This window comes from Centroberyx affinis, unplaced genomic scaffold (genome assembly GCF_046629955.1).
Source record: "Centroberyx affinis isolate AG114_WGS23_722 - 3 ecotype Tasmania unplaced genomic scaffold, CSIRO-AGI_Caff_v1 ptg004850l_1, whole genome shotgun sequence".
In the NCBI taxonomy this organism is placed as follows: domain Eukaryota; kingdom Metazoa; phylum Chordata; class Actinopteri; order Beryciformes; family Berycidae; genus Centroberyx; species Centroberyx affinis.
In genome coordinates, this window is record NW_027282370.1 from 4,302 (window position 1) to 16,576 (window position 12,275).

Here is a 12,275-nt window from a genome sequence, read left to right on the forward strand (position 1 = left end):
TGGTGAAATATCAGCAGGCTGTTAAAAACGCTAAATTTAGTTATTACTCCGACATCATCACCAATAACAGTAACAACTCCAGGACCCTGTTTAAGGTGATTAATTCAGTTATTCCCCCCCCCCCCCCTCCTATTCTCCATATAGAACCATCCCCTGAAAAATGTGAAGAATTTCTGCAATTCTTCCTTAACAAAGTAGAGAATATTCGGCCCCAGATCACACCAACCCCCCTTGATGTTTTAATTCCACCCAACATTCCAGATTCACTTAGTCAGTTTGAACCCACTACTCTATCAGCTCTCACCAAAACCATATCTCAAATGAAATCCTCGTCCGGCCAATTAGACACTATTCCCACATCTCTCCTAAAGGAGGTACTTGAAACAGTTGGTCCCACCAGCCCTCCACAGTACTGAGACTGCCCTGATTAAGGTCACCAACGACCTACTCATGACTATGGATGCTGGTGACTCTTCGATCCTGGTCCTTCTTGATTTAAGCGCAGCGTTTGACACGGTGGACCACACCATACTGTTGAATCGCTTAGAATCTTGGGTAGGTCTTGGCGGCACCGCTCTCCAACTGCTGTGTTCCTACCTCTCAGATAGAACCCTCTCCGTTGTTGTTGGTAATGCCTCCTCCTCGTCTGCCCAGCTCACTTGTGGTGTTCCGCAAGGGTCTATCCTTGGCCCTTTATTATTTTCAATTTATATGCTCCCCCTAGGTCATGTCATCCATAAGCATAACATCCAATTCCACTGTTATGCAGACGACACGCAGCTTTATGTCCCACTCAAAACCTCCAACTCCAGTTGTCTAGCTTCCCTTAAGGCCTGCCTAGCTGATATACACTGTTGGATGTCCCAGAACTTCCTTCAACTAAACACAGATAAATCAGAGATTCTCCTGTTCGGCCCTCTCAGTTCCAGATCCCATATACAAGGCAGTCTTGGCTCTCTGTCAGATAATGTGAAACCGGTTGCAAAAAACCTGGGTGTTTTATTTGACTCCATCTTTGCTTTGATGCCCAAGTAAAGAGGGTTGTTCAATCTTGCTTCCTGCACCTGAGAAACATTTCTCAAATAAGATCCTTTTTATCTAGTCAAGATCTCAATAGAGTTGTTAATGCCCTCGTCTCTTCTCATTTAGACTACTGCAACGCCCTTTACTCCTGTCTCAGCCAAAGCTCACTACATCGCCTGCAGTTGGTGCAGAATGCGGCTGCTAGACTTATTACTGGTACAAGAAGATTTGAACACATCACTCCGGTTTTAGCTGCACTTCACTGGCTGCCTGTCAAATTTAGAATTGATTTTAAGATTTTATTGTTAACTTTTAAAGCTCTTCATGGCCTGGCACCTAGCTACCTTACTGAGCTCTTAATCCCATATGTGCCAGGTCGTAACCTGAGGTCCTCTGATATGGCTCTACTGGTTGTACCTAAGTCTAGGTTGGTGACCAAGGGTGACCGGGCCTTTGCTATCCAAGCCCCCAGACTCTGGAACAGCCTGCCTGAGGATCTCAGGTTAGCTAGCTCAGTAACTACTTTTAAATCTCTTTTAAAAACCCATTTTTATAAAAAGGCTTTTTTAATCTCTTAAGGCAGCAGCTTGGTGCATTTGTAGTTACAATCTACATACAATTCCAGTTCTTCGATGTTTGTTGCTTGTGTATAATTGTTTATAATTGTTTTCTCTTATTGTTTTAGTACCACGGGTTATTGGTGTTGTGTATTTGCATTATGTTGTTTTAATGTTTTTTAACTGCATTTCATCTGTATTTTATTCTATTTTTTTACTTGTACAAGCACCTTGTAACCTTGTTAAGAAAGGTGCTATACAAATAAAGATTATTATTATTATTATTATTATGTAACCTCTTAAAGGTCCAGGAGGGACATTTCTGCACAGCTTGTAAATGTCCAGGTGATTCAATTCTGAAATGTAAAACATCTGTCTGAATTATATGAATGAAAGTATGAAAAGGTATGGACTATCTCTCTCTCTCTCTCTCTCTCTCTCTCTCTCTCTCTCTCTCTCTCTCTCTCTCTCTCCCTCTCCTTGCAGGCTATTAAATGAGAGCTGAGTCAGATTAACATTCACACTAATCTCTCTCTCTCTCTCTCTCTTCCAGCAGTGAAAGGTACAGAGCTTCAGGCGATCAAGTCGGAGTTGACTCAGATTAAAGCCAACATCGAGGCCTTACTGGGAAGACTGGAGCAGATCACAGAAGACACACACATCACCGCCACAGGTTTTCACACACACACACACACACACACACACGCACAAGTTGAGAAGTTCAGAACTCAGTGAGCAAAGAGGTAACAGTCTCAGTTAGATCAAGCAGACTTAAACTGCATTTTTTAAATCATGTTGTCTGCAGTAGATGCCACAGGTTTTCACTTTTCTACTATTTAAAAAAAAAAATGCGCTAAAAAGAAAAATAACAGTAACAACAGACTAGTTCCCACACAGCATGACCTCACACACCGCAGACAGAAAACAACACGCATACAAAGCAAAATGCGACCAAAGTCACGTAAAACCATGTTGTTTGGTTTCTGCACTGAAAAGTCTAATTACAGTAAAAACAATAGAAAACAACATGCAGAGAGAGGCGGAGGAATGTTTGTGACATCTGCTGTGTGGCTGTCTGCTGTGGTTTGGAGCGTCGGGACAGACAGACGGGTCCCTGTTCCCTGACCACAGCTTCACTGCTGCTGAGGCACAGACTGAGCTCACGTCTCACCTCAGTGGGGGAGAAAGCAGTACAAGTTCTGTTACTATTACTTTTGACTTATGCCGGGCTCAGATTACAGGAGTTTTTGGCCGATTTATCCCCGATTCGCCGCTCCCGACAATCGAAGGAGAAATCTGGATCTGAGTCTTGGTCGAAACCGAAGTTCGGCGCGGAAGATCTGGTGATGTGAGCTGAGTACAGATCAGATCTGAACCCTCCCGAACCGTTAGAAGACGCATCGGAGCCGCCCCGATAAGTTCTAACCTGTTTGATATTTGCGAGTATCTGCACGGCGACGTCACTTCATTATGCCTTTCGACACTGGACAATACAACTTTAACATCCCGGCCGGGACAGCTGACGGTGTTGCCTACCAACGGTAAACCTTTTAGCACTTTTAGCACTAGGCTAGCGATAGCGTACCAAACGTATACGTTATATTAAAACTGACGGTTTCTCACCTCCGGTCCTCCGGAGCGGACAGCCGGCTTTATATCTGTCTCTCCAAACATTTCCTCATCCAAACTCGTCTGGCCTTTCACTTTTCTTTGGCAAATTACTGAACACACCAAAGCAGCTTTTCCGCCTCCATGTCTGTAAACATCTGTCTCCTGCCTCTCCATGGTCACGTGAGTTGTCGCGTACAGAAGCTCCGTCAGGCAAGATAATCTTAATAATATCTTGTAGTGTGTGATGCACCGTCATGTTCTGAACTTGTAGTGTGAGCTTGTTTGCAATTTGAGAGCAGAAAATCGGTTAAGTTTCTCCTTATGTACGTGATGCAACCCGATATCAAAATCGGTAAGGATTTTAAAACTCCTGTAATCTGAGCCCAGCTTTAAGTAGAAGTAAAAGTACTGGTGTAAAAATCTACTTCAGTAAAACTAAAAAGTGTCTCATTTCCTCAGAGTGAGTGAGTTCCTCTTTAAAATAGAGAACTTAGAATAAAAAAAAATTGAAATTATAAAATAAAAGTAAAGTCAGATTCCTCTTCTCACTGTGAATGGATCCACAGTTTGTCAGTTTACGTTGATCCAGTTTCTGTTGCTGATGGAGAGACACACAATCTGTTCTGTGATGGATGGATTTAAAATGGACTGAAGGACAAAACTGCAGGAGAGATGGACTGAAGTAAGAGTAAAATTACAAATACTCAAAAAAGTACAAGTACACAAAAAAGCGACTCAGTTACAGTAATGTGAGTAAATGTAATTAGTTACTTCCAGCCTTGCTTTTTTTTTTTTTTTTTTAAATCATACACTACTGTCTGAATGCTGTGATCTCTGACCTTTGACCTCTTTACTATTGGTTGCTTGTAATGTTGGTGATCTTGGAATTGAAGCTTATTTTACTGTTGGACCCATCATTGTAACACACACACACACACACACACACACACACACACATCTAGGTGGCATTACATCAGTTTGCCTTCTACTTTTACCTCCTCTGATTATGAAAGTAATTCAGTTACAGTCATGTATGTGCTTACGTGTGTGTGTGTGTGTGTGTGCAGAGCTGAGGAAGGCGGAGGAGTGTAAGAGCGAGGAGGCGTGGCAGGAGGAGGAGGAGTCGAGCTCGGAGCAGGAGGAGGAGGAGGAGCAGAGACAGAACAGCGAGGCCGAGGAAGAGGAGGAGGAGGAAGAGGAGGAGGAGGAGGCGCTGGAGGAAGAACACACACAGAGGACGACGCCCACGACCACATGGTGTGTGTGTGTATGTGTGACACAGAGAGAGTGTGTGTGTGTGTGTGTGTGTGTGTGTGTGTGTTCAGACGTGGTGTATTTGTGAGTGAGAAAGAGAGAGGGAATGTGTGTATGAGTCAGAAAGAGCAGCTATTTGTGTGAGAGACTTTATTGTTTGTGTCAGTTACAGGCCACCGTAGTTAAAGTGGATGTGTGTGTGTTAGTGATGCGCGGATTGCAGTTATATCCGTGGGCACCGGATCGGGTGGGTCGGGTAATAAAAATTAACATACTGATTAATAGCGGATGGGTGAAATAATACATCATTAATGAGGAAAATATTAATACCTGTTGCCATTTTCATTTTACCAAAAAAGAAGAACTTAAAGAAATGTTTATTTAAACCCAGCCTACTTCAGTGTAATATGTTACCATACCATCACGCTTACATATATCCCACTGAGAAATAATGGTAATGTGTGATCGGGTGCGCATAAAAAAAAAAAATTTCTGAGTTCATTAAATACCTGCAGCGATCCCACCGCGGCAGAAACGATAAGTGTGTCTCCCCATTAAGAGAGACGCTGTGTAATTATTTCTATTACACAAGAGAGAAACGGGACCGCAGCATAAACATGAAACTGTATTGCAAAGGCACAGATCACCATGGAAACGTTTAATTACTGAAAGCAGCCTCTGTAATCTTTAAAGTAAATCGTTAAGAAAACACTCACACATCAATACAAGGAAGACACAATAAAGAAATCACATAGAAAGCTTGTGCTGCTCGACATAATTTAAAAGGCACTATAGAGGTGGAGTGAAATGTCCATGCGGGTAGAAAATCGTAGAAAATAATTTGTTCGGGTGGGTGGCGGGTGGATGATTTATGCGGATTCGGGTGGCGTCAGGGCCAATCCGCGCATCACTAGTGTGTGTGTGTGTGTGTGTGTGGGGGGGGGGGGGGTCTGGTGTTTCAGAGACTTGTCGATGTTGTTGCAGTTCCTCCTGGTCGCAGACAGAGGGCGTCAGCTTGGGCTAGTTACTGCCCCATTAAATGCACAAGGAAGGGGACATTTTTACTATTTAAATTCTATAGTTTATAGTATTACATCTTGTTCACAATTAATAATAATAATAATAATAATAAGAAACTTTATTTGTATAGCACCTTTCATACAAGAAATGCAGCTCCAAGTGGTTTACAAGAAATTGCATGCATGAAAATAGACATAGAATGAGCATAACATAAGATGGAAAATAAAACCCACTGAATAATAATACAAATAAAGTTAAGAAATAGAGTACATAGAATGCATAAAATCAAGTAAAATACAACATTTTAAAAGAAGTGCAGCAGTGCATAAGTGTGAAGCAAGTGCAAAAAAAAAAAAAAAAATAGTTTCAGGCCTGTATCAGGAAAGTCAGAGCTAGTTAAAGGCTAAAGTGAAGAATTGCCTGTTCCGTTATGTTCTGTTATGGTACGCATAAAGTCCATTCATTCCTATGGGAGACAGTTTTGACAGAGCAACAGTGCAGCGCCCCTTGGTGGACAACAGCTGAGAAAAATCCAACTTTTTGGTTTTCTCCAGTCCATCTTGACTTCATTAACTGACCCAGGAGTTGAATCTTACAGTAGGAAACATAACTCAGGCAATTTCACAGCACTGAAGCCGCCTTCACCGAGGTGGTGAACGACCTGCTGCCTGCTGCTGATTCTGGTCTGACTTCAGTTCTGGTTCTCCTCGGCCTCGGTGTCTTTCAACACTGCCGACCGCGACGTATAATCCTGCCTGGTCCGGAGAATCATGTTGGCATCACTGGAGCTGCTGTGTCACGGTTCAGAGCATATCTGTCTAATAGATTTCATTTTGTTCACATCAACTGCACTTCAGATCCCGTTATGGTCAATTATGGTGTACCACAGGGTTCCGTCCTTGGCCCAGTTTTCTTTTCCATTTACATGCTGCCTCTCAGCAATCTTATTCATAAATGTGGCTTTCATTCCTACGCGGATGATACGCAATTATACATCTCCATCGAACTTAAAAATCACTTACAAGTACAAAACTTAGAGACATGCTTATCTGCAGTCAAAGGCTGGATGACATCAAACTTCCAGATCACTCTTGGTCCAAACAAGCAGAGACCTCTGTATAATGATTTCTCTCTTAATTTTGATGGTTCCAGAGTATCTCCCCTCATTAAGAATCTTGGTGTTATGTTCGATCCTGACCTTTCATTTGAAACACACATTAACAGTATTACAAAAAACGCCTTTTGTCACCTGCAGAATTTAGCTAAAAGATGCTGAGACACTCATCCATGCTTTCATCTCTCCTAGACTTGATTAATTATTAGTAACCCTGATGATCCCTGATGTATTTGTCCAATCGCCCAACTCTAATTTCCACATGGAGGGTGAAGGTTTAACAAAACGTCCATCTTAACGAGTCATTTAGTCTCATATTCAGCCTTCAAATCAAATTTTTCTTAAACCAAGAGAAACATTCTGCAGTGAAGAGAGATGACTCCACTTGTCTCCAATGCAGCTTCACTTGTGTCAGGAGTTTTCTAGAAATGAGAGTCAGTCTGTTGAAACCAGTCAGAATAAGGCAGATCACTGCACTGCTGTCAAGAAAATTACACTTGATTCTACAGAATTCTTGAAACAAGTTGATTTGTATTGGAAACAAGTGAAATTATCAAATCCCATTAACAGATTATTTCACTTATTTTAAGAAAATTATGATTTTAGGACTCAATAATAGACTAAATGACTTGTTAAGATGGAGATTTTTTGCAGTGTATCTTTGAAATATCAGAAAGTAGACTCTAAATAGCAGCCACACAAGGAATAGACTGTCATCTTTGATGTTTTCTCATCTTTGATGGATAGAATGGAGTACTCTGTGTAGATTTTGGACAAAAGAAATCCCAGATGGGTGAATTTTTGAACTGTTAAGGACAAAAAGTCACAAGTTAAAAGAAAAATTAGCTAAAAAATACACAGAAGCCTATGGAGAATTTCTTCTCTAAATTTGTATAAAATTAGTCAGCGGTCCAGCCTTCTTATGTGGCTGTAACTGTAGAGAGGTAATCGGAGGGTGTGTGTGTGTGTGTGTGTGTGTGTTCTGACTCTCCACCTCTTCTTCTGTGGTTTTCTCAGGAGAACAGTCGCCTATCACCAGAGATGGACTGCATTCACCCATGAGAGGTGAGTGTTTCCTCCTGATGTGAAATCACCTCGAAGAGACAGAAACACCCGGTCCTCGCTTCTGATTGGCTGAGACACATTCGCCTGTGATTACTGAATATACTGTAAATGGTGTTAGCATGTGCAGCGGGCAGAGTTTTGATGATCTGGTCATCATCATACTGGACCCAACTCCCAGTGTAATCCTTTAATGTAGTGGGAAAATTCACACCAGCCCAGGGGGAAAATAACACACACACACACACACACACACGTAAATACACATGCACACCTCGGTAAATATACACACTGGCTGGAAAAACATCCACAGCTTTAACAAGACCAAGTCAAAGGGCTGGTTTTTATTGAGCTGAGGTCCCCTCAGTGTGATGGCAGACACACACACACACACACACATACACACACTTGTGCACACAGATTTATTCCTCCTGTCCTCTACGCTCTTTCAGCTTTTAATTCTGGGTCTTAATTGGCCTCCATGTTAAAGTTAGATTTACTTTCGCATTAAAATGGGTTTATTCTAAAGTGCTATAAATATAAATAAATAATTATAGCTGCTGCACAGCAGTGTCAGGGCCGGGCATTTTGAGGAGGAAGAGGAAGAAAAAGAGGAGAAAGATGAAGAAAAGGAGGAGTAGGAAGAAGAAGAAGAGGACGAATGAGAAATACATGAGGGTCCATCAGCAGAACCGCCCGGACCATAATTATCATTAAAACATCTGTTGCTAATCCCATCTAGTGTCAAAAATTCAGCATTCAAGACAAAATTATGAGAATTTGCGTACTTCAACTAGATAACATAGAGATGTCTGTAATTTATTTTTACAAAGATTGATTGCTCCATAAGTGAAAAACTGATGTTTAAAGACGCTCTATTTCCATTGACTGCAATAGTTTACATGAGGGCAGAATTCAAAATGTTGTCAAAAATTCTGTTTTTGAGATAAAATTATGAAATTTTACACACTACATCTACCATGACATCAAAATTTTGTCATTTATTTTCATGAACATTGGAGATTTATTTAGCGAGAATTTGCAGTAGCTGTTTACAGTAAAACATTTTGATGCACTGTGGGCTTAATTTTTGATAATTCAAAAATCTGGCTGGATCGTTGCAGATGCAGTACTGCACTGAAGATGCAGTGTAGCAAGTTTGGGGTCAATTGAGCAAAACATGTGGGAGGAGATAGGTTTAACTAGTTTTACAGTTTTTGAGAAAAACAGAGTGATGGACTTCATAATTCCTACGCTGATGATGGCTTCTAGCTGAAACACTTTCGTTTTTTTCCCATAATAAATTAGAAGATTAATTTTCTGGGAGTGCCGGTGTTCCGTTTGTTTTGATCCTTGCTACAACCGTGCAGCCGATACATTGTTTAAGATTTGGAGTTGTGTGCGCTGCCACTTTTTACTATATCTTCATAATTCCTGCCAGCTCGAAACATCTGAACACTTCTGCTCACTTGGGCCTTGGGACTTTAGACGGTTGCTGTAGCGCCACCATCAGGACTATTAGCCCACAATGCCAGTTGAGGAAGTTTGGCAAAGTTTTGTTTATTTTCATGCATGGGAAGGCAGATTTCCTCGTAGGAAGATGCAGAATAATAATAACAACATTGGCATTGCCCGGCCCATAAATATAAATATATATGTACCCTGTTTGGAAGAATTCCTCCAACCAAAATTAATGGGTCGATGTTTCAAAACCACAGATGAAAACCAGAGCTGCTTTCAAGACAAAAGTCTGAAGAAGACTGGTGACTCTGACTTGAACCCACCATGTTCTTTACATTCCTGCCAGCAGTGATCGAACAAGTGTCAGTGTTTTTTAAATTGTTGATGTATCATTTCAAAGAAGAAACTCATTCTGTAATAATTGCGGTGTTAATGCGAGGCGGCTGTGCAGCGTCAGGGCTTCAGACCTGATGTGAGCAGACAGGAAAAGCCTTTGGAGAGGAGAGTGAAAGTAGAAAAACATCCACTGACACAAACCAAAAAGAGCAAATTTAACTCGCTGTCCACTAGCAGAGACTAGAGTGAGATAAGAACCAAGTTTATTCATACAACAGGACAGAAACTATAGAACAGGATAGAAAAACTGAGAACAGGGACAATAATAAGTAGATTGTGACATACACTACCAGTCAAAAGTTTGGACACACACATTTTTCTTTATTTTTACTATTTTCCACATTTTAGAATAACAGTAAAGACATCAAAACTATGAAATAACACAAATGGAATTATGCAGCAACCAAAAAAGTGTTAAACAAATCAAATCTATCTTATATTTAGATTCTTTAAGGTAGCCGCCCTTTGCCTTGATGGAAAGGCAAAGGCTTTGGAAATAAATTCATACATAGGATCAACTTCACTATTTGTATTTCTCTAAGAAACACATTTCAAGCATTTAAGCAGAAGCCTTTAGATCTAAATGGCTTTAAGAGGATGAAGAACACAGAACATTCAGTCAGGTGGGTCCGGACTGTGGACTGGTAGTTTATATAAACCTAAATAATGATCAGCTTATTAATGAAAGATCAGTTTATTTGAATGTGATTTCAGTCTCTGGTACTCTAGTTGATCAGCTGCCTTCATCTCTTCCATGTAGAATACAGGAACATTAGGCTAACTGGTTTGCTAGCCAACGTTAGCAACTGAACTGTAAACACAGCTTATAGCATATTTCATACATAGAAGCACTGCTTAATACAACAACGTGATTTATTTTTAAAATGCTAGAGAATGTGTCATCTTGGGCGATCCGTCTGTCTGTCGTTTCTGTTCATTTCAGTTAAAGACCCTATAGACAACTTTTTTGCTTTAACTTATCATTATGAAGTAAATGTTGATTGCACAGTGTAATGTCTATAGAATAATGACACCATCGGCGTTTAGATTGGTTCCCTATAAGCCTCGCTTTCACTATGCAATTCTGTCTGCCACCGGGTACGATCTCCCGGGAGAATGAAGGCTCGATTTACGGCACAAAGGAAGTGCGTCATCCATTGCGCAACCAAAAGAGGAATAGGATAGTTTTCCCCGGTAGCTATTGGTAGCGGTAGCGTTAGCCGTGTTGCGATCCGGTTGCGCAAATAACAATACCACTTGGAAACGCTACGGGGGGACAACGGGGGGAAAGTTGAAAAGTTGTCTGTATCCACTTTAATCTCCACTGACAGATGTCTGTTGTCTGATGACGCTCCGTCTGTCAGATCTCCATCCGTTTTGACAGAAAGTTCAACCAGCTGAACTTTTTCTGGACGGACGGATTCTTCAGCGTCCGTTCAGCCAATCAGAGACGTTCCTACGTTTGTTTTAGAACACGGAGACGAAGGTCCGACCGAAACGAAGATAGAACGGAGAAAGCCTGGTAGAGCGTTCGGATGACTGGAGGTTTTCAGCTCAGTCTTCTTATTGAATTTATACTGTAGACTCTGTTTGTTCTTCTGCCTCGCCGCCATGTTGACGCTCAGAACCACCCAACACACTCACATCTATCAGCAATAATTCTATCTGTTTTGGGATGTGTCAGTGTGGCCGCCGCCTCACCGTCATAAAGAGATTTATCTACGAGGCAGAGAACCCAGATGTGTGTTCTCCTGTCGTGTGACGACGTGTGAATTCTGCTGAGTAAATGGATCTTCAGTCCGTTGCATTAAGAGTCTCTGCCTCCCTGAAACTGTCAGGAAAAGAACGCACCGAACAAACCCTGACTGCAGACTTTTTAAAATGGATCTTAAACAAGAACACGGACGTATATTTGTGTAATGGTCCAGCCAGGCTTTTCCAATGAGACGCACTTTGAAACAGATGGAGCCGGAGGTTTAGAAAGGGGCTCATGGAGTTTAGGAAACATGACGCTGTCAGTCTGTATCTGTAAATCTGATCATCTGAGGTAAACAAATAGGGAAATTGCTTTGGCATGAAATTAGCAGAAGACTGAAGGAAAAAACAAACAGCTGGGCGTCTTCATGGCTGCAGAGCAGACCGGGTTCCTGCAGCGGAGGATCTGAGTCCAGCTTTATCACGCCATGCAAGACTCAAACACATGAGCTGTTTCTGTTTCTGTGACTTTACTGGTCCCTGCAGGGAGACTCCAGGGAGATCAGGGTCAGAGGTCAGAGGTCAGGGTCAGTCTTCCTTAACACACTAAAGCCAGTCTGCCTCATCACTGTGGCATCCTGCTGCTTTTACAGAGAAGATCATCAATCAATTAAACTTTTCAATATTTATATTACACCTTTTGTGCAAGATTGCAATACACAGTGCTTAACAAAATGAGAAAATAAATAGATAAATAATAAAAGTAAAATAAGATAAAATAAAATAGATACAATTTAAGTTAAGAGTAATAATAAGTAATTGGGAGCATGGTGAACCTGAAACTGAGATAGTAAAGGTTTTTTAAGTGTGAAGAACTAATTATCTTAGTAAGTGTTGTTTTTATGTTGTAGTGCAAAGTCGAGCTTACTGCCAGATATTTACAGAGAAATCATTTAACTTGCTTTGCTGCTTTGAAGAAATATCAAAATATAAAATTTGCTTCAACTTCTGTGTTTCATGAATTGGTTCCAAGTAACTGTTGAAACCAGCTCCATTCTCATAAACAAGTTACAAGTTACATT

General features: G+C 41.1%; 1 protein-coding gene across 1 annotated transcript in view; it reads left to right on the forward strand.

Moving 5' to 3' along the window:
- Positions 1–456: 456 nt before the first annotated feature.
- raly (RALY heterogeneous nuclear ribonucleoprotein) overlaps positions 457–12,275 on the forward strand; it is a 51,735-nt gene continuing 39,916 nt past the window's right edge. The window contains 8 exon segments of the mRNA XM_071545296.1: positions 457–555; positions 1,150–1,204; positions 1,399–1,525; positions 1,709–1,716; positions 2,134–2,253; positions 4,259–4,448; positions 7,597–7,644; positions 11,740–11,774. Coding sequence (XP_071401397.1) covers positions 457–555; positions 1,150–1,204; positions 1,399–1,525; positions 1,709–1,716; positions 2,134–2,253; positions 4,259–4,448; positions 7,597–7,644; positions 11,740–11,774 — 682 coding nt within the window.